Raw genomic sequence first — 25015 nt, forward strand, 5'->3', positions numbered from 1 at the left:
TTAAGTACAATTTGTGACTGTTTATGGTGTGTTTACTTTTTATTGGATTTTTTGCTGTTTTTTGTCCTGTTTTTACATACAAAGTTAACCTAATTCACACAGTTAATGAATATTTTTATTTAAGTTCCCGCAAAAGTGAAAGAAATGGCAAAAATAAAATATTTTATTGATTTTTTTTACCTTATGCCTGGGAAAACTCTTACTTTACAAGCAAAAGAACTCATTTTAAATTTAATCGAGTACTATGAATTAGAAAAAAGGATTGTGCGACCTTTGGAATCGTTGTCATCTGTTGAAGAGGTATGAAAAGTGCAAATTTCAAATGTGCACTATTATAAAGCTTTATGACGACAAGCATAATATACATTATTATTATTTATTTGCCAACTTTATTACTTAACAAAATATTTATAATTAGAAACTTTTTATTTTTGGTTTTGTTCAATTTCAATTAAAAATATTGATAATATTTTAACTTTGTTTTCGAGGGTAGCAGCTACACTTAAATTGGCGAGAAAAACAGTATACAATATATTAAAAAAAAAAAAGTTTTATCTTCTCCGGGAAAAAAGCAGACCTCGTTTAAAATCGAAAACTACTGATTTACCTGAGGGCAATAAATTCGAAATACAATGAATAATATGTACCGAGATAGTAAATAAACCAACTTTCAGTTGATAATTACGAGTAGGACTTAAAATTTTTTTTTTGCTTATTGGCTTTGGCTTGGAACCTTTAGCCACGTAATTACATATTTTAAAGGATTTAAAATGTTATAGTAATATATTAAAATAAATAACTTTTTAGAGAAACATGTAATCCGTGACGCGTTGATCAATGAGCTGCAGGCTAAAGAAATTGCTTCTACAAGTAAAACATCCTTGAGTAGAATATTAAAATATTTGGGCTTTAAATTTAAAAAAAAAATGATCATTGATGAGCTTTAATTGAAAGAACTCATATTGCAGCACAACGGGCGTGTTTTTTACGTAAAACAGAAATAGTACATATCCACGAAAAGTTGTATTTTTAGACAAAACGTGGATTTTTCCTAGGGGAAATAAAAATATGTCGTGGGAGGATGACAACAGCAGAAGTGTAGGTACGTAAACCATGTATATATATATATATATATATATATATATATATATATATATATATATATATATATATATATATATAACAAAATAACGAACTGGTGTCTGAAATAAAACTTTTGCTATCTACACTTCTGCTGTTGTCATCCTGCCACGACATAATTTTATTTCCCCTAGAAAAAATCCACGTTCTGTCTAAAAAACTTTTCGTGGATATGTACTATTTCTGTTTTACGTAAAAAACACGCCCGTTGTGCTGCGATATGAGTTCTTTCAATTCAAGCTCATCAAGGATCATTTTTTTTAGAAAGAAGGTTATGAAGAAAAAAGATTTATTGTGGTTCATGCCAGTTCAACAAAAGGTTTTATTTCAGACGCCAGTTCGTTATATATATACATATATATATATATATATATATATATATATATATATATATATATATATATATATATATATATATATATATCTTCTTTTGGCATCACAACCCTAGATGGGTCTTTGCCTGTCTGGCTATGTCCTTCCATTCAGATCTCTCTTGTGCCCTTCTTCTCCATTGTCTTATGTTCATTGTTTTCAGGTCGTCTTCCACGTCATCCAACCATCTCGTTCTGGGCCTTCCTTTTTTTCGCCGTCCTATGGGCTTCCATTGTAACATTTTCTTTGTTGTTTTTGCATCGTGTTATCTCTGCACATGTCCCAGCCATGACAGTCTTTGACTTTTCATAAATCTTACAATGTCATAACCTTCATTTAACTCATTAACCTCGTTGTTTCTCCTGATTCTCCATGTGCCATCTTCCTCTTGTACCGGGCCATATACTTTCCTCAGTATTTTTCTCTCGAATGTCCTGAGTTGGGCTTCATCTTTTTTCGTCATTACCCAAGTTTTACATCCATAGGTTACTACGGGTCTAATCAGTGTTCTGTAGATAGTCATTTTGGTTCTTTTGTCTAATAATTTCGATGTCATCAATCTTTTATTAGCATAGTATGTACGATTCCCGCTGGAAATACGTGCATTAATTTCGCTACTTACGGAGTTCTTCTGGTTGATTTCTGTGCCGAGATATGTAAATGCATCCACTCGTTCGATAGTATAGTTGTCTATTGTGATATTATTTTCATAGTCAGTTATTCTTTTGACTGTCATATACTTCGTTTTTGCTTCGTTTATTTTGAGACCTCTTTTTCTTGCTTCAGGATTTCAGGATATATATATATATATATATATATATATATATATATATATATATATATATATATATATATATATATATATATTAAGGATCACTCGAAGAGTGGTGGGTGTTTCGGTCAAAAGGTGGAGAAAAAGACAAAGAAGGTGGATACTTCATCTATTTATTTGAAGACGTTTCGCTCTCTAATCAGAAAGCATTAATATGAAAAACCAAACAAAGATCCATAGAGAGGTCAATACAAATGTGTTACCTCAAAAATACATGTAGCCGTCAATGGTATAATATGTAAAGAAGCTTAAGATATTAGACATTAATAGTTAAGTTGTATAAACAATTAATTGAAACTACATACAGTTTACAATAAAACTCAGACTTAGATGTTTGGTTTTCATATTATTCTTTTTAGATGAACTGATGCTGCTTTCTGTAGAGAGCGAAACGTCTTCAAATAAATAGATGAAGTAGCCACCTTCTTTGTCTTTTTCTCCACCTTTTGACCGAAAAACCCACCACTCTTAGAGTGATCCTTAATTTATATTGGATTAACGGTCGTACTCCTTTTCTGGATATATATATATATATATATATATATATATATATATATATATATATATATATATATATATATATGTATATATATCAAACCCGGAAAAGAAAGCACATATAGCCCCCGCGGAAATTTCAAGTGTAACATATACAGTGCTAGTCAAAAGTCCGTTCCCCCTCGTATCTTTTGAACGGTTATACTTATAACAGTGAAATTTGGTGGGAGGTAATAAACATACGTAGGCTTCTTAACTAGTCATAACAAATGCGCAATAGCGACAGATGACGTTACAGCGCCACTGAGACAGATAATTTTAAATATGACCTTATGGCAAGTGATACCTCGTTTGAAAGGTATTGAAAATACCTATTCAGTCAGAATAATTTTGTTTGAGTTTAAGCTCATTTTGATGAATAAATAAAATAAAATTGTAGCTTCTCATTTCATTAATAAATATTTAACAACCAGTTCTTATAGTAAGTGTTCAAAATGTGCTCCATCTACTTCCTGACAGTTAGCATCCTTTTTCTAAACTCTTGCCGTACTGAATAGGTATTTTCAATACCTTTCAAACGAGGTATCACTTGCCATAAGGTCTCATTTAAAATTATCTGTCACAGTGGCGCTGTAACGTCATCTGTCACTATTACGTCACCTGTTATGACTAGTTGAGAAGCCTACGCCTGTTTATTACCTCCCTTCAAATTTCACTATTATAACAATAATTACTGAGTTCTCAGAAAAAACTGCGTTGAGAATTTAATGCTTGACGTTTTGGCACCCATTTTGGAACCACTTCGAAGATAGATACGGTTCTGTTCGAGTTCGGGGTCTCAATCTGCCTACTCCCCTCACTCGTTACTAGAGTACAGTATCGTGTTCTGTACAAATACAAGAACCGACAAACGGCACTGAGGTCTCAATCTGCCTACTCCTCAGTGTCGAGTGACTCCCCGTCCCAGGAAACAAAAATAAGGCATACCTAAAGACAAATCAAGCTAGATGCACAAGAAGAGTAACGGGGGAATACCGGACTCTAAGAAGGGAAGAAAAAAGATTATATAGAAAAAAAGGCAATTTGAAGAAAAGCAGTTAGAAAACATAGAATGGTTAAGAAATCAAAACGAAACTCGAAAGTTCTACAGAAATGTAAACAAAATGAATAAAGAGTTTAAGCCTAGAATAGGGAGCTGTAAGGGTGGAGAAGGAAATATCCTAAGTGATACGGCCTCAATTTTGAACTGATGGATTGTATTTTTCGACGCAAAATGTAACGGCCATTATATCGAAGAAGCAGATAACACCGTAGCAGATCAAAATAATTGAAATCTATTCAACCCAAACGAAAGACCACCTACCACTGAAGAGGTTGCCCAAGCCATTAAAAAGGTTAAAAATAATAAAGCACCAGCAACTGATCAAATTTATAGTGACCTCTACAAGAATGGTGGCGACGCTCTGCTACAAGCACTGCATAAACTTTTACTTCTTCTTTAGCAAAATGAGACCATGCCCTGTGAATGGTCTCAAGGCGTGATATGCCCGTTATCAAAATACTAGCAAATATTCTCTACGAAAGGCTACAAGTTTACACACTTGGCATAGTTGGAAAATACCAGGCCGGATTTACTCCAAAAAAAAAATCAAAAATTGACCAGATTCATTCAATAAGACAGATCCTAGAGAAAACCTTGGAATTTAACATTAAAACCCATCAACTATTCGTCGACTTCAAGGCCGCATACGACAGTGTCAAGAGAACAGTACTATACCGATCAATGCGTGAGTTTGGTATACCAGAAAAACTTATCCCATTAACGAGAATGATAATGTCTAACTTAAAAGCCAACGTTAGGATACAGGGAGAAAATTCTCGGTCCCTCAAGATAAAGGATGGACAAGGGGATGCCCTGGCTTGCCTCCTATTTAACATTGGCTTGGAAAAGGCAGTCCGAGACACACGAATTAGAGACGCCGGTACTATTTACAATAGATCGATACAAATCTTAGCATACGCTGATGACATTGACATAATAATAGGGCGTAGCAAGCGAGATGTTGAGCAGTATTTCCTAGAATTGGAAACGGCGACGAAACAGGTCGGTCTAGTCATCAACGAAGACAAAACCAAGTACATGTTGGTTACTAAGGAGCCTCTAGCAAATGAGGAACGGGAAACAGCATTTGGAAGTCATATCTTTGAACGTGTTGACAGCTTCACATATCTTGGCTCGCTAGTGACTACTACCAATAAAACAAGCGAAGTAATTGAAAGACGAATAAACCTTACAAATAGGGCATACTATGGACTCAAAAAACAATTTCACTCAAGAAATATAAAAAAAACTAAAATTATTATGTACAAAACACTGCTGAGACCGGTTCTCACAAACGGGGCGGAAACATGGACTCTAACGCAGAAGAATGAAAGACTTCTGAGAATATTCGAGAGTAGTATACTCACGACAGGAACACCTATAGGAAGAAGTAGCAGAGGCCGACTGCGGATTAGGGTGGTTAGATGGAGTTGAGACCGACTTAGGGATACTAGAGATCAGAAGATGGCAACACGTTGCCAGGAACCGAACAGAATGGCGACGAATCTTAGAGCAGGTTAGAATCCACAGAGGATTGCCGAGCCAAAGATGAAGATAATGATGAAACTTCTTCTTCTGGTGGAGGTTTGCGATCACTACATCAAAATGTTCAATATTCTGCGCCACTCTTAGTAATTGTTGAACGCTCATGCCCGTCCAAGTTCTGATATTGCAACGCCATGACATGGCTCTTCTGTCTACTCCCCTTCGGCCCTCTATCTTTCCTTCGATTATTAATCACAGCAGGTTATATGTATTTGCCATTTCTCATTATGTGGCCTAGGTACAAGGTCTTTCTTTTCATAATTGTTGTTATAAGTTCTAACTCTCTAGTTATGGTATTTAATACTAAATTTAAAACAACTCTTTTATTCTGCTGAGAATATAAAACATTTAAGTTATTATAATTAAAATAATTACTTAATAAACTAAGCATAATCATGATAAAATTTTGTACTATGTCTACTTAGATGGATGTTTGTTAATGTTTCTATAGGTTTTATAGGAAAAAAAATATAATGTTGGTTGTGTATAGGAGCTGGTATATTGGTTTACGAACCAGATCATTAAACTAAACACACACACACAATGTCGGTTGTGCTTCAACATACAATAGAAGTAGAAATCACAGTAGCAATTATGAATGTAGAAGAAATCACAAAGATGCAATATACGATATAGCACACGATATCTTAATAAAGTGAAAATACATTAAAACTTAAATACTTAATATGTTATAAATTTATGAGCCCTTTTTAAATCCAAGTATCACATTACCAAGCCACAACACACTATACATTACAATTACACCAAATCAACACTAAGAATACTTACTTTAGAACTGGGTATTTTCACATCACACCACCTGCCTTCAATCATATGTCTTTGCCCAGTAACTTTCACCTGAGACTCATACTTAGCAAATCTTATGAAACCGTATCCTTTAGATTTTCCTCCTTTATCTCTCTTAACTTGAGCTACTACTAATTCACCATACTTCTCAAAATATTCTTTCAAGTCCTCCTCAGTTGCCTTCCAAGGCAAACCAAGCACAATCAGATCAGTACATTTCAACTTAGACTCTACACGTTTGACTTTAGAAGCTGGACTTTCCACAGATTCACTATACTTACGCTTATTCTCTGAAATTATAAAATAGTATCATACGATGCTACATACACTTTCCAAAAAAAATCACAAAACAATGACAGTTTCGTAAAGGTATACCTCAAAATAAATTGTATATATTTTTCTAAAATGAATTGATACTGAGATACCCAATAGATTACTTAAGTTTTGTTTTTTGTAAAATTGTATCTTTTATTTTATACAAGAACAGATAAGGATTTTTAATTTGTCATTAAATGTTGTCCAGATCGTCTGTTCTAGAGTATAGGGACTAGGTTACAAGTGTTCTCTGTAAATATTATTTTGAGAAAAACAAAAATAAACATACTTTCTGTAACTATATCTCCGTAACGAAGAATTTCCGGAAACACCCTGTTTCAATTCTCTAAGGTACTTTGAAGGAGCTTCTTACATTAATGTTTTATTGATTACAGATACAATGCGACAAAAAAACAATATAGTTCAACATGTAAAAATATATTTATAGCAAGAATCCCTAAAAAGGTTTACAAATAAATGTAGGCAACAAACAACTGACGGGTTTACAAGTAAAAGGGTTTAAGTGCATTTTTCTAAAAATATACTCGAAGTACAGATTCGCATACTTATGGTATTATAGCTTGGTAGTAAAACGATTCAAGCATATTTCGCCCCTACAGTCGTCATCTATCGCCATTACATTTAATTTAATGAAAAAAATTGCAATTTGCATTGGTAGTAAACAGGTTTAGGAGCGCTTGAACCGTTTTACCATAAAACTATTTTTCTTATTCTGTACAATCTGACTAATCAAGTAATATGCAACGTGCAAGTTGTAGTTACACTATGAATAACAGCAGGGTTTCTGATGGTAAGTAAATTAAATCAAATGATTTATATAACATGATAAAATTTAGTTTTCAAGTCTAATATAGGTTATATACTGTTGTAAGTTGAAAGTAAAAATGTAAATAATAAAAGGTCCACGCACTAGTGGCGGATCTACGGGGAGAGAAAATGGGGAAATTTGCCCCCTAACAAGGTCCAAAATTAAAGAAAAAAATTGTTGAAACCCAAAAAAACACGTTAGTTAGAAAAATTAAGGAAACTTAATGCATATAAGGTATTATATGGTATGGTATTATTTATATCTTTTATGTAATTGAGGTTTATTTTTTTATGTCTTTTGGTTGGTGTTTCATTGAAAGTTTCACAGAGGTTGACGAGCTTTGAAAGCACGAGCTCTGAAAACAATGACCATTGACATATTACTCCTGAAACAAGAAAACGTATGCGAGACCCCAAAATTTGGAAAGACAACACGGCAAAGAAAATGTGAACTGAAGGGAAAGCATATGTCGATCGAAAAAATAAACTACAGAAAGCCAGAGAACTGAAAGTCTATAACCATGTATGTCGATGTCATTGCAACGATGATCAGCGTTTCTCTCTGACTGTATAAAAAAGGTTGGCCCAGCAAGACACAACGAAGAAGCTTCTAAAAAGAAAAACTACAGCACAATAATAACTCTGCTTGGAAAACGTGTCTGCAAAAGTACTAGGGAGCAGTTTTTTAGAGAAAGATTGCCTAACACTCCATTACCACCTGAACCAGTGTTAAAGTATTTTCCACCTAAGAAGACCGCTTTGCAATTAAATGCTGGTAACTTTACTATTAGCGGACCAGATAAGCGGCGATATATTTTACACTACCTTTATCAATAACATTTTACTGCTCTGTTGTTTCAATCAGCACTACTCAACAAGTTATCGTTTATTGGTTTTAATATTTTATTGCAATAGTACGAGTACGGAATATTTATTTAAACAGTAAATTTATTACATGTTAATTTTTTTTAAATTTATTCTGACGTATCGTATAATGTAGGTTTACAAAATAACCAAATTTATGCCTTTACAAGGACATATTATTTGAAAAATAAGGAGTACCGTGTGTCATAATAATTGTAATCTCCTTTATACACACTTTAAAAATTTGTTTAGTAATGTATTTATTAAATCCACACAATCATTGAAAAATGATTCTTGCTATTTAAAAATATCTTTCTGTTAACGACACTGTTATCGACAAAGTAGATTAAATTCAAACTTGTCATCATATTACACGTCTGTTTATCGTTAAAAACTAATTGATGGTCGTGGGTTGTATTGGTGTTATTTAATAATTTAGCAAAATACATAATCAGCAAAAATCTTATTTAAAACATGCGAACGGTTTTTGCAATCACAATCAATGCAGTGTTTATGCTTGTTTAGCATTGGCTGTTAATCATTTGTGTTCGATTGTTTCGTCTTTGTACAACCCTCGTCCTTTTTAGGGTGTAGTAGTCATATATAAGTACCTATTTTTCATAGTAGTGTAGTGAAGCGGTACTTTAAAGTAAAATGAGTGATTTGGAAGAAAATAAAATACATTCGAAACGTAGAGTTTTATTTCCAGAAGAACGGCGTTTAGTTCTAAAAGTCGAAAGTTATTTCAATTTGGAAAAAAATAATATGGGTCCATTGAAATCTGTTATGGCAGTTCAGAAAAGCACATGCGATGCTTGCGGTATCTCAGAGAGGACATTCCGAAGAATTAATTACATGAGTGAGGATGAAATAAATAAAGTAAGCATGAGAAATCGTCGACATCCAAAAACTTTAGATTTGCACCAGTCAATTAAACTTAATATACAGGGTGGTCCTTAAGTAATTGTACAAAAAGAAACAGTAGATTCTACACTTTAAAATATTACGATTTAAGCTAAATTGCTTTAATAAAATGTTGATATTAAGAAAGATACAGGGTGTTAAAGTGCAAATTAAAAATTTTATTTTTGGCTATAACTTTCATGTTTGTAAACATTTATGCATAAAAATTTACAACTGGGTACTTTGAAATATGAGAAATTATAATTTGATGCACACTTTGATGTAGCGGATAGAGGGCGCCACATATGCCACATATGTACCATAAATTTGCACTTAACTTTTTTGCTCTTTGAGTTAACTGTATTTGTGATACAAAATATTAAAGATACATTATTTCAACAAAAAAAAAAGGTATACCTGTTAATAACTTTTAAACTCAATAGTTTTCGAGATAATCGAATTTTACAAATCAGCTGCATATTTCTGAGTTAAGGCAATTACCCCAGGCAACGAAGGAAAATAGACAAAAACATTAATAAATCTAAATTTTGGTATAAAATACCAATAACTAAAGTTAATAGTTAACGAAATATTAAATAAAATAAATATATCAGCAGGATAATTAATACATAATAGGATATGACAAAAAACAGAATAATAGGATTTTACATCAAACATTTTATATTTTATGTTAAATTAAAGTCGTAATCAAAACATTTTGTTTACAAACCAAATTAAGAAATAGTTAAACTAAATTACTAAACTTTTTGTTAAAGTAAGTGTTCGATATGTCTACCATTTTCATTAATTCATTTGTCAATATATTCCATAAAAATCATCTCATATTAAATAGCATCATTGGTTCTAAAGAAACTGTTGCAGTATTTATTTCTTCCCATATTTGGTTGCAAATGTTTATGGCATTCTTATAGACACGTTGTTTTAATACGCCCCATACACCAAAATCAAGCAGATTAAATTCTGGGCTACGTGGTGGCTATAATGTATAATGGACGAATCTATATCCAAATCTTATAGTATATTATGTCGCAAAGGTTAAATAATGTATTAAACTGTGATGTATCTCATTCATTGGTTACTTATATACACTCATATAAGCTTACGAGTAACTATAATTACATATCGAACAAATGGACTATTATGATAATGATGATAATATTATGAACTAACGAACTAATATTATGCTGAACTAAATTGCCTGTTTGTTTACTATATTTATAACAATATCGGTTATTAGGCCAACGATGATGTTTTTGTAAAAATGCTGAGTCTTTAAGGTAAGATTTGTAGCAAGTAGTGTGTATTAGTATGAGCAAAATGAGGAGGGGGTCAATGAACCGAGGCCGGTCTAGACAACATTTAATAGGGTTACTTAAAATAGGGTGGAGCGAATTAACCAATTAAGATTGTACACAATTTCGTGGTCAAAATGACTAATTATAACAATAATTAATTATAAATTACCCTAGAGTAATCTAAAATAGGGTGGGGTGATATAAGATATTACTGCATGCAAAATGAGGGTGGGTGATTTTAAATAGGGTGAAGCGAATTAAGATTGTACACAATATCGTACTTTAGCAATTGCCAATTAAGCACTGGTCAATCTACCCACCCCGCAGAATATTATGATTAGTTTAATTAACTCCATTAAATATAAAAAGCCAGTTGCGCCAAATAAGCAAAAAATAAATTATAATACTTTACATCATTAATTATTGCAGACAATCCCACCCAACAATATTCAAATTAGACTAACCAATTGAGTAAATTGAAAAGGATAATAGTTTAATTAACGACAACGAATTATTTCTGGCACCCTCATTTGACATTATTTAAATTGGGGTAAACGTTTAGGTAACATTAAAAGGCCATTAACTCAAATAACAAAAAAGAAATTATATTAATTTTGAATCAATAAATATATGATATGTATAAGAAGAAATGGAAAAGAATAAAAAAACCAAATATGAATATCGTCAGAACTTGATCTTAGATGGAGGAGAAACGATCAGTAAATATACGGAATATAAATAGCCGGGTATAAAAAATCATAAATGATGAAACACTGGACGGAGCCAATAAAACAAAATATTCAGGGAAGGAAACCTTAAAAGTCTATAAAAACTAAAATGGAGACGTTTTTACTTTTTTATTTTACGGGTTGTGACAAATAAAATATTTAGAGTAGTCTATAAACAATACTGATATTTTGGCGTTTGTTGATTACATTATGTAGTTATCAGTTGGATTTATATTCAGTTATGGACGTAATTTCAATATTTATAAGGATTGTTAAGGCAAAAAATGTTAATTTTATAATATCCTTTAAAATTGTTTAACAATTTAACAAACAACGGTAAAAAGCGAATATAGAACACCGTAGTTAAAAGTATAATTACATATGGGTGTGAAGTGTGGCAATTGAAAGAAAAAACAAAACGAATGCTGGAAGCTACTGAAATGGATTTCTGGTAAAGATCTGTGGGAAGATCAAAACTGGAATGAGTGACAAATGAAAGAATAAGAGAAATAATGCAAGTCACACACACAATAGTTGATGAGATTAAAACCAAACAACTTGTCTGTTCAACGTTCAAAGAATGCGTGAGACCCGAATTCCACAACAAGAAGAAGAAGACTCAGAAAAAGCTGATAGGAAGGAATAGACAAGGATATGGAAGAACACCCTGGAGACGAGTTGTGGAGAGACAGAGAAGCATGGAGAGATTGCATCAAAAGACGTAGAACGTTATAGGTTGATTATATAAAATTGTTTAAAATACAAACAACTTCATTTTATAACATTTTGCTTTTTATACATATACATAACACATTATATTTATTAAATAGAAATGAATTCAGCGTGTTATCAGCTATTCCATCGTTATAAAACGCTTAATTCTAAAACGGAAATATTGTCTGGTTTTTAAACCAAACAGATGGTACATGTAGTATTAAAAAAAATTACATGGGGTGAATATAATTAACATTTTTCGAGCGCAATTGTAGAACCCACATATTTGCGGGTGAGGTTTTGGAGTTTTATCTATACAAGATATGTATAATACAGGGTGCCCGTATAAGCGATCCCCTATTCTAATTATGGTAAATATTTTGCAAATTTAGATCCACGATAAGTTGCCAACACATATGTGAATTGCTAAATAACAAGTGTTATAGAATATGAGAAAACTCTTAATTATAATTAAAAGGCCATTAAAATTTAATTGAAATCCATATAGGGTAACTAGCACATTAGGGTTGTAACAATATATGGTGTGGTCATATGCTATAAAGGATTAAATCTCGAGTTTTCGCTAAAAAATGTGCTAAAAGGGAGGAATTTTAATACTTTTAGATTGGTCTGCCCTTTCCACTTTTTCAAAAAGTTATAAAAAGCCGAGTACTGCAGATTAATTTAGTAAAATAATCCTTAGAAAGTGTCGGTATTAATATTATAAAAATGAAAGTAAAGTTGCCGGTTCCAGAAAGTTCAAAATCCAGCGCGAAGATTATTTCGCACTTTAAAAAGTCACCAAAAGGAAAGATGTTTGCAGAAGTCTTAAACTCTTCTCTGGAGTTAATTGAGGGGGACATCCGTCATCACCAACCTATGAAATATAAAGAATTCGAAGAGCATGTCACAATATCTTCGACTCCAAACGAGAGCAAATATGAAAACATTTCATCGGAAAGCGAAGATGAAGGTGATACCTGTTTAGAAGAAAAAAAAATAGAAAATATCATTCAAGAAGGGGACTTTGATGAAAGCATGGAAGAATGTGTATTGCCTGGTCAAAATAATGCAGATAAAATAGACCTTAACACGACGACTAATTTTGATACAATCGACAAAAACGTGCAAAGCCAGGATGAGGAATATAATGTGCTTCTTAAAAACTTTGTTAGTGAAAATAAGCGTTTCTTGGAAAGCCATGAAGTTCACAGACAAGTATTAATTAAAAAAATCAGTGCGTATGAAAGGAAACGCGATAGAGCTCTACAGAGCTTAACTAGTGTCAACAAGAACATTGCAATCTGTAATCAAATTCTAACGTCTATTTACACATGCAAACCAGTGGAATAATATTTTGTATATCACTTTAATATTACATAAACATATTCTAAAAAATAAAAGTGCCTAAATGTTTAAATGTGTAAAAATTCCATAAAATCATAATATAATCTGTTTCGGGGTGACAAATTGTGTTCAATGCAAGCAATCTAGTGTGCAAAGCTAGGATGAAGAATATAATGTGCTTATTAAAAACTTTGTTAGTGAAAAACAATCATTTTTGGATAGCCATGAAGTTCACTATAAAATAGTTTAAAAAACATTCAAACTTGTGCTATTGGAATATAATTTCATTTTTAATTGTTATATCTTGTTCTAAAGTGTTTGTCGAATGTTAAATTATATAAAATTAATAAATTAATACTATTAATTTTATATAGTCAAACAAAATATTCTAAAGATACAAAGTTTTACTTTTATTTTTAAAATATTAATACTGACAGTTTCTAAGGATTATTGTACTAAAATAAAAAATTTTATAACATTTTTTGGTTTTTTATTTCATTTCCAAAATACGTAAGTAAAAATCAGTACAAAATTTTATATATAGGTACCTATATATATATATATATATATATATATATATATATATATATATATATATATATATATATATATATATATACATATATATATATAATTTCATGTTGGTTTATTTATTTAAAATAATGACTATTACCTCTAAAAGCAAAATATTATACTTTCTTTTTGCGATGTATAATAGATAAGAAAAAAAAACATACTTTCTTAAAAATATGTATTCCAAAATAAATAATCACACACCTAACATATTATATATAATTTCATATTCGTTTATTTATTTAAAAGTAATGACTATTTCCTCTAAAAGCAAAATATTATACTTTCTTTTTTGCGATGTTTAATAGATAAGAAAAAAAAACATACCTTTTTAAAAATATGTAATCCAAAATAAATCACACACCTTAAACAGAAACATTGCACCAAGCTAATATCAAATAACATAAACACTTTAAGCGTCTATATTCTTAACTAGTATATTCAAAATAATATCTTTGTCGGATCGCGGCCGCATTAAACATTTCACTAAGCTAGTATACACACACAAACTGACCGCGTTTGACCCACATACCTTAGTTAACTGCACGCCGAAAAGCGCCAGGTGCCTCTTTGGTCATTTCGTTTCAAATTTACTTTTAACCATTGACGGAGTTAAGTTTATTATACCAAAAAATAAATTAAATAAATTTAAAAAATTATTTGCCGCTTTATTTATTAAAACTAAGAAAAAATATTTTGGATTCTTATTTCGCAAATACAGGTGTAGTCAAAACTTGAAAAAAAATGTTTACCTAATCATTTTAAATAAGGGTAGTAAACCCCATCTACAGAAATTTTGTCAAAACAATATATTCTCATATATTACTAATTTGAAAAAAAAATAACCAATTCAAAAATATATAATTCATTTTTTTAAAATTCAATACAAAGGTGCTAATTTTTTTTAACTTAGTTAACTGCATGCCGAAAAGGCAACGCCAGGTACCTCTTTGGTATTTTCGTTTCAAGTTCACTTTTAACCATTGACAAAGTTAAGTTTATTATACCAAAAAATAAATTAAATAAATTTAAAAAATTATTTGCCGCTTTATTTATTAAAACTAAGAAAAAATATTTTGGATTCTTATTTCGCAAATACAGGTGTAGTCAAAACTTGAAAAAAAATGTTTACCTAATCATTTTAAATAAGGGTAGTAAACCCCATCTACAGAAATTTTGTCAAAACATTATTTTCTCATATATTACTAATTTGAAAAAAAAAATAACCAATTCAAAAATATATAATTTATTTTTTTAAAATTCAATACAAAAGTGCTAATTTTTTTACTAGCAGGTAAATAACATATTCCCACCGCTGTATTTATGAAAACTAATAAAAGATAAATATTATATATAAAAGAGCCTAAAAAAAAGACACAAAGTTTTTAAAATGGTGTATTTATTGTTATAGATTTGCAAACAATGCAGTATTTTGATAAGCAGTAAATGTATAAATTTTTATTACAAGTCGCACAAATACGTGCACTCAGATTATCCGCAGTTCCACTAGAATGTTCCGTTACATGATTCGTGTGAATATATGTTGGTACTCCCCTAAGAGTTTCGAAAAAACACGATGGACACAGACTTTCATTGTCTATAATATAATAATGTTGGCTTAAACAAACTGTTCCTCTACATTCGTATGCCAAAAAGCGTACATTATTGACCTCATCCACTTGCATAATTTTGTTGTCCACTTCGGCGGAATCAGTCTCTATCACTTCATTTTCTTCCAAATCTGATAGATTTTCCGTAGATACCGAAAAAACAAAACTTTCATCCGTGGAGACATTGTCACTATCTTCTAATTCAAGTATGGCATCCAAAGGGTTTATAACTTCTTCATCCATTGCTTGGTATTCGTTTTCTAACACCATTTTAATTCACAAAAAATACAAGTGTATCATTTTATATGTTTTCAAGTAGTAGAGATAGGTGGGTTCGGTATGTATTGGAGGGGGGTGTTATAATTATCTGCTTCTCACATCTAAAATAGAGCTAAAGGGTGAACTATATCAACATTTTGGTCTCTAGAGACAACATTTGGTCAACAGTGAATAATTAGAACTATGAAATAATTATGATTAATTAATTTCTAAACAAGGGTCAATTAAATAAGCCCCTGAACATGTGGGTGTCTAGAAAACATCTGGTCTATTTAAGATTAATAATTAATTTCTAAAAATTGGGGTGAACGACACGCAATAGTCTAGACAACATCAGTTCTACTCAAGATCAATGACCAATGTCTGAAAATAGCATGGTGGGGGTAACATTCTCATAATATCATTATACTATTTAAGGCAAATAAGCGGAACTCCTCAGTAGTTTATCGAGAATCATGAATACGTGTACTATGTGTAATAAATCGTTTTCGCGCTCAGATAACCTCTCCCGACACAGAAAAACATGTAAATACAGAAATGTGAATAGTGATAGTGAGCATAATGGGGATTATTATATTCCCAAAAAAAGATTAAGACCACTTGGATTGGAAGTGATAGATGCCAGTGTTTCCAAATTAACACATGCGTTTAAAAACAGAATCATATCTTATCGTTTTTATAGTAATAAGAAAATGGATTATCATGGATTTTTAAATGATGTTAAACCCAAAGTTTTGAACATCTTGAGGGAATATCTACATCTGCACAATATCATAAAGGTAAATTTTGAAATATTTAGTCTTTATCTAAAACCTGATAGTGGCCTATCAGATATCAAGTCCATGAACACATGCAATACAATTATATCTATTAGCACTAAGATGGATGAAACATTTGATGATTTTAAGAAAGCACTGATGACGCAAGCCTCAGAATTTCAAGAAAAAGATTCAAATTGGGCATTACAGGAAATAATGTTTTTAGATGTTAACATAAACAAATTTAACTCTATTTCTGCATCAACATATATTCGTCTCCCAATACCCATAGTAAGAAAACATGCTATTTTAAATATCGAAAACAGAGATAATAAGTGTTTTGCGTGGAGTGTTAACGCAGCTATTTTTCCTCCCGTTGGCAACCCAAGCAAACCAGAATCATATCCACCGTATGATACTTTGTTAAATTTTGAAGGGATTGACTTTCCGATGAAACTGAAAGATATTAAACAGTTTGAGACCCTTAATAATATTTCAGTAAATGTTTATGGGCTAGAATCCAATTTCGTAAATAATAAAAGGCAATATGAAATAATTGGCCCACTTTACTTTACAAGTAATCGTCATGCCACTCATGTAAACCTTTTGCTTATAACAAATGATAAACAAAGTCATTATTGTCTGATTCTAGACTTGGTCAGACTTGTAAAAAGTCAAAAAACAAAAAACACTCGCAAAGAATATTTATGTGATGGATGTCTACAATTCTTTACCAAAGAAGAAAAGCTCAATAATCACCAAAAGAGCGACTGTTTACATATTTACACAGAACTTCCCACATCAAGTCCTAAAATAAATAAGTTTGGCGAAATGGTGCCAGAAAATATACTAAAATTTATCAACATTCAAAAAATGTTGCCTGTACCATTTGTTGTGTATGCGGACTTTGAAAGTTTGCTTAAGCCCATAGATTATGCTGAACCTTTTAATGGAAACTCATATTCAATCAAAACAGCTGAACACCAAGCATATTCGTTTGCATTTTACCTTAAATGCAACTATGATGATTCACTTTCAAAACTAATAAAATATGAAGGAGAGGATGCTCCCAAAGTATTTATACAGAAACTAGAGTGTTTAGTAAATGAACTATACACGAATCACCTTAAACATATTAAACCAATGTTACCGTTAACAAAAGAAGAATTTGAAAAACATGTGAGCGCTACTGAATGTTACTTGTGTAAAAAACCCTTTAATCCTTTTAATCATAAAGTAAGAGATCATCATCATTTAACTTCAAAATATCTTGGGCCAGCTCATAATTCCTGTAATATAAATTACAAACTCTCAAATTCAATACCTGTATTTTTACACAATATGAGCAATTATGACTGTCATCTATTTGTTAAAGAGCTTTCAACAGCTGGTGAAAAAGTTTCAGTAGTTGCCCAGACCAAAGAAAAATATATAACAATTTCTAAATCAATATTGGTAGAAAAGGACCCACATAAATATATTTATTTGAAATTTGTTGATTCATACAGATTTTTGGCGAAACCTTTGGATACTCTGAGCGCAACTTTAAACTCAGAGCAATGTATAGAAATTAGAAAGTATTTCCCAGATACTAAACAATTTGAACTTGTGAGACGCAAGGGTGTTTTTCCTTATTCATATATGGATGGATTTGACAAACTCAAAGAAAAAACACTACCGCCCAAAGAAAATTTCTACAATAATCTAACTAACCAAGACATTTCTGATGACGATTATGCAAGAGCAATTGATGTATGGAACACATTTGATTGTAAATCTATTAGTGACTATGCTATGTTGTACCTAATCTCAGATGTCTTATTATTAGCTGACGTGTTTGAGAACTTTAGAAACATATGTCACAAAGAATACAATTTAGATCCTTGTCACTACCTAACAGCTCCTGCACTAAGTTGGGATGCCATGTTAAGATACACCAAAATTGAACTGGAGCTTCTTACCGACATTGACATGGTACACTTTTTAAAGAAAGGGGTACGAGGAGGTGTGGCACAATGTTGTAAAAGAGAAGCAGTGGCAAATAATCATTATGTACCCAACTTTGATCCTCAACAACCCGAGTCTTACATCATGTATCTAGATGCCACAAATTTATATGGTGCTGCCATGTGTCAATATCTTCCATATGGACATTTCAAATGGGTAACGGATGTTGAAAACTTTAACTGTTTTTCGGTGAAAGATGATGCGGATAAAGGGTATGTGTTGGAAGTAGATTTGGAATATCCAGCTCATTTACATTCTGCACATAATGATATGCCATTCTGCCCCGAAAGCATGGTACCACCAGGAAGCAAATATCCTAAACTTATACCAAATCTCAACAATAAAACTAAATACGTCATTCATTATCGCAATCTTAAACAGTGTCTTAAGTATGGTCTGGTACTAAAAAGGATTCATCGTATACTAGAGTTTTCGCAATCACCATGGCTAAAAAAATATATTGACCTAAACACATCACTTAGAAACAAAGCCAAAAACGAGTTTGAGCGGGATCTCTTTAAATTGCTAAATAATGCGATATTCGGAAAGACTTTAGAGAATCTTGAAAAAAGAAAGGATATCCGCCTTTGTACTCGCTGGGAAACCAAAACAAATTCGTTGGGAGCCAGGGCACTTATCTCGAAACCAGAATTCAAGTCTTGTTCTGTGTTTAATGAAAATTTGGTTGCGGTTCATTTGGGTAAAACCAAAATAGTTTACGATAAGCCTCTCTATGTTGGATTTACAATTTTAGATTTATCGAAAATTGTGATATATGATTTTTATTATGGATACATCAAAAAGAAGTATGGAGAAGCTGCAAACTTGTTATACACAGACACAGACTCCTTGATTATGGAGATATATACCCCCAATTTCTATGCGGATATGAAAAGAAATTTAGAACATTTCGACACCTCCAACTATCCGACTTATAATATTCACGGGATACCGAAAACCCCTTCAATATTAGGAAAAATGAAAGATGAATTTGCATCTATACCCATTAAATGTTTTTATGGTACAGGTGCTAAAGCTTATTGTATAGAAGCAAATGAACTAATAAAAAAAGCAAAAGGCATTTCAAAACACATAACCAAAACACAACTGCAAATGAGTGATTACGTTCTGTTAGTTAAAAAAGGTGGTGTAATATTTAGAAAAATGTATGTATTTGTGTCTAATTTACACACCATATATACAGAACTTAGAAATAAAATTGCACTATCTGCTAAGGATGACAAACGCTATGTTATAAACGGTGACGTAAAAACACTTGCGTGGGGGCATTTTTTAATCACTTCACATAATGGTAATATAGATGACCTTATAACATTTGGGAATAAGCTGCTAGACGCTCCGGCATTATCCGATTTAGAAAATATTCCTTTGGATGAACTTTTTAAAGTCAATTCCTTTCAATATGATTCATATTTGTAAATTTTGTATAATAATTGTATATTTATATGTATCAATAAAACACATGTATATAAACAAATCTTTTTATTTAAAATCTTAAAAAATTCTATTAATACCGCAAGTATAGAAAAAGTAGAACAAATAGCTATATAATAAAATATTGGAGATATAACTTTATCCTTTTTAAATCTTTCATTATAAAGTTCTAACCATTTGGAGTCACTGCTTCTACCACTCATATGTCTAAAACGCAATTTATATTTAGTGCTGTTTAGTGGTATTTCAGCTTGTAAAGTTGGTAAAAAATGGTTTCCCGGATATGATTCCATTCTTGACCATGTCTCAGGCCATGTTTCATTTAGTGTACCATTACTGTCAAAGCACACAAAAACTTCCCTAACATTGATTGGTTGCTGGATTAAAAGCAGATTTCCCAGAATTGCTTGTAAAACAATAAAGTCAAATGATACCATTTTAATAATCTCTACCAAGGTTTTAACATCTATTTATAGTAAATCTAACACAGGCCGTGGGGAGTCCCATTTATGTGGTGGAGATTCCAATAACCCATCACGATATCCTACGTTTCGATGAGATAATCCCATGGGTCTAGTTTCACTACAAAATGTGCAAAATTCAAATACCAATTTCCACCCTTTAAATATTAAATTTCTTGGAATAAGTCTAGTTCCAGACATTTTACGACAAATAAGGCACAGCTTTTGTCGTACAATATAAAAAGAGAGTGTCGGAAATATATCCCACTCGTCACCACTAGGTTGATTATCCAAATTATCACAATATTTATACGACATGTTCCTCTTGTTTCTTATATTTTGAACACAAAACTATACTATAAGTATGCTAATTAGTTTGAGTGGGGGACTTGCGATGCGTGGGGGATGTGGTACAATCTAGTGTTACTATATCATTAGGAGTGGGGGTCTGCAAGTCACTCAGAGTAGAGGGATATAAGAGTTTTAAAAGCTCGTTAATGTGAACAGTATGCGTTCAAAAAAGTTTCGTGAACGAGTCGATCAGTTTCGTGCAGATATTAAAAGAATAAAACGCGATATTTTATTTTACGAAAAAACAAGAAATGTTAAAAAGTTACATAAAATTATTAACCAGTTAAAAAGGGAATATCAAAATAAACTTTGTATGTTTAAAAACTTTTCAAGACTTAGTATAAGTGATGCGCTTGCGTAGTGGAAAAGTTTATTCACCGGAAGAAGAAAATAGACTATTTTTCATTTCTACAGTCGAGGAGCAAAAGTGGATAGACTTGGTGTTTAAAAACATTAACCGTTTTAACAATAATGGAATGTTGTCCGAAAAGAATTGTGATGAATCAGCATCCACAAAAACCGTTGTACATGTTTACAAAAACAGAATTGGAAAGCTTTACGATACCGTACATTAGAAAATGTATTGACCCATTGGAACTATTGAAGGCTTGGTATCTACTACCCAAGAAATTTGTACAGGATTTCGAAATTCGAGCTCGACTTCCATGTTTTGTACACTTCAATCGTCCCGAATGGAGAACAGAGCTAGAAGGATTTGCCCCTGCTCAATCCAGTTGTCGTTTATGCAGGTTTGCGCTGGAAAATTTAACTAACACTTATATCGTTTGAATGTAGTAATTATTTAATAAAGTATTATTTTTTAATAAGGTATTTTTATTACTTAAATAAAACATTAGGTAAGAAAAAATCTTTATTGCATAATAAAATTTTTGTATAAGTTAAATACATTAGATAGTGCACATACACCAATATTATTTAAATGGTAAGGACATGTAGGTTCCATTTTCTCCAAAGCTGGATGTTCATCAAATTCCATTACTGGTGCCAAACTATACTTTTTTATATACTGAGCTTTTTCTTTTCCTTTAACATAAACGATATTAACATTACTTGTCAAGTATTGGATAATATCACGAACTTGATGTAGTGGGGTAAATCCATTATTCCAGTTAAGACCATGATAATTATTCATTAACCATACAGCTTGTTTATGGAACTCTGGATTCAACAACCTCATTGGATATGGTGGTTTGAAAAAATAATGACTAATTTTTTTGCCATCATAGAATGCCAGCTCTTTTGCGATAAATTTATTTTTTTCGGTATTAAAACCTTGCACATCTACTATTAGACACATTTTAAAGAGTGTGTTAATGCGGTATCTAACTTGTATTTATAAAACAATTTTTAGTCATGCGCATGAGACTCACATATAATACTATAGATACCATTTCTCCTCATACATTATGCACATCTCCCCTCAATCTCAACACATGCCCCGGTATAAAAATATAATAAAAAAGCAAACCTGTCAAGCATAATAATATCGATTTATAATTGTTTTACTATTTTAGTTAAGGCATTATATGTAAATTCTTTCTCGTGTAATATTAGACAATAAGCCGAGATATCAGAGGTTGTTGGCTCATCTGTCTCAAACTCTATACGTAACACGACTGATCCCGATTGAATTATTTCTTTTTGGCGAGAGCAGTCAATATGTATGAGTGGAGCAATCATTTTAAAGTCATGAGGATTAAATATGGGTTGATTCAGCACCATGTGATAATAACTTTCTTGGAAATTGCCAAACATTTCATAAAGTTTCGCAAATCTATTTGTTTTAAAATCTAATTGTAAATCATTATAGGGATATCTTTCAGAATTTAAAAATACTTTAATATTTTTTAAAGTGCAATGATCAAATTTACTCATATCTTTTGTCAATTTGGATTTTCTGTTATTTTGGAAAGCAACAATAATGTGACGAGGTGTTTCTATTTTTGTACTAGTCCTCACTGACCATGTATGGCGAGTAGAATTGTTTAGAGCAGGATATTCAATCATTTGCCAAGAACGAAATTTAATAGGTAATTCTTGATTTGTATGTGAAATCTTGTTAAGTCGTATCTGTTCTCGTATACTTGGTGTTACATGTGGTACCTCCCAATATAATTTACTAATATCAATTTTTGGTCGTTCGGTTTCATCTATGCTTACTACAGCATCAATATCATCATTTGATCTAATAAGTATTAATTCCTGTTTCATGTTCATAATAATTTTCTTAAAATCTTCAAAGAACCCTGATAGGAGTCTTAGAGGTATGCATACGTTAAAGTGTCCATTTGAATCCACCAACACGCTGTTTTTGGGGACTTCATTATTGGTTTCCATTCTATTCATTTTTGGAAACCAACCCGCGTTTTCCAATTGCAGGCTTTGATTTTCGTTGAGACTCAGGTAGTTTTTAATACTTGATACCAATCCTACATCACGTACTGAGTCAATTACTACTCCATTTAATTCATAACGTAGTTCGCGAAACATGTAAGCTATACTGTTATTAATAAATTTTAGTTTTGTTGGTGTGTGATTATCATGTGTGAGTAAGCGTCCTTCGATATAAAGATAACTATTGGCTGGATATGTAAATGCATCTAAATCTTGAATAGGAATACGTATTTCATCATTATAACCCAATTTCCCAGGAATGTATGGTTGATATGTGTGAAACTGATATTCTTCAATGGTGTTGTCATTAAAAGGTTGACCAGTAACATGAAGAATTTCCATTATACCAAAACTTTAAATCCTAGCGATTGTAGGAAGCGACGATTAGATGATGTTATTATTTTAGAAGGAGATCTCCTTATATATGTTTTTGGTAGGTGAGAAAAAACTAGAACCATTATATACGTTTTCGAAGATGTAGATTTACAGTTAGTTCTTCTCCTCCAAAGTCAATAAGTTTACCTGCTTGGTTAATAATTTTTATTGTAATGTTGGTAATTGTCTTGATGCCAACTGGATAATACAAAATATTTTGAGGAGCGTCCACTATTTTATACCCAATCGGTACCAATGGAAAAAAATTATGAATGAAATGGACAGGGTTTCCATTTAAATAGCATCCTGAAGCGATGTTACAATCAACACACAGGGTGTTTGCTCCCCATATTTCCACCGGTTTATCTGAAACATGTGTTTGGTTTGGAGCTAGTAGTCGTGATTTAAAACCAAATAATACCCCGATAGAATTCATTGGGAGAAATGATATTTCTCGGTTACTCTTAATAACAACTTTAGAAGTTGATAATTGTGGAGTAATTTCTAAAGTCGCATCATTATCAATTTTTTTCATATTTTTTTTAATAAGGTTTGTAATATCATCTAATTCATAAGAGCCCTTAGGTATTTTGTAGGTATGGGTTAAATTTTTGAATTGCCAAAGAAAAACGTTATTGCTTTCATCAACATTTGGAATAGTATTAAAACTATAAAAACTGGTTAGACCAATTTCATATTCGAATTCATCTTCAAGGTAAATCGGAGGATTAAAATTATAGCTCAGATTTGAAGAGCTTCCAGTAAGCGTAAAGTTTAAAGACATTTTACGTAAACATATTACATTCTTTGCTATTTATAGTAGCTGAATAGAAAATCTAGTGAGTAATGACCGCACTTGCATGAATCGTTTTGGATTTTATCGTAGTTGTAATATATCTGTACATCACCATTACTTAAAAAATATTTGATTACATTTTGTGGCGGGGGTAAGTCTCCATATGAATCAAAGTAAATTACTTGAGATTTAGATTTTGCATAGGCTACCCAGTGTGTCCCCTCACCACTTGTTGAATCTAAATTTATAACACCACACTCGTTTTTATAAATATTTTTAGGTAACATATCTCTCATGAATACACCTCTAAAATATGGTAATGTTTTACCATACTTTATTATATCTGTATTTGTTAAAGCGTGATGAGGGAGGTTTAGTTTTTTGAATAAGGTTTTAAGTATAATCCATACCCTTTATACGGTCTTAAATACAATCCTTTGCCTTTCTGTTCCATGGCAATATTATGGCGTTTTTGTTCTTCAAGACTCATTCGATTAGCCTTCGCATCTCCAACGGCCTTGTAAATTCCTGCACCCATTCCTCCGACGGCTCCGAGTGCGCTCAATAAAGGTAGAAGTATGGGCAAAAATCCACCCTTTTTCGGTGTTTTAATTACTCGTTTTTTTT

General features: G+C 31.7%; 1 protein-coding gene across 1 annotated transcript in view; it reads right to left on the reverse strand.

The window, feature by feature from the left end:
- The window catches only part of LOC140445668 (TAR DNA-binding protein 43-like), a 47570-nt gene that overhangs the window by 7549 nt on the left and 15006 nt on the right, over positions 1-25015 (reverse strand). The window contains exon 2 of the mRNA XM_072537907.1: positions 6276-6583. Within this exon, the coding sequence (XP_072394008.1) occupies positions 6276-6583 (308 nt within the window). The remainder of the gene's footprint in view (positions 1-6275; positions 6584-25015) is intronic.

This window comes from Diabrotica undecimpunctata, chromosome 7 (assembly GCF_040954645.1).
Source record: "Diabrotica undecimpunctata isolate CICGRU chromosome 7, icDiaUnde3, whole genome shotgun sequence".
Taxonomy (NCBI): Eukaryota; Metazoa; Arthropoda; class Insecta; order Coleoptera; family Chrysomelidae; genus Diabrotica; species Diabrotica undecimpunctata.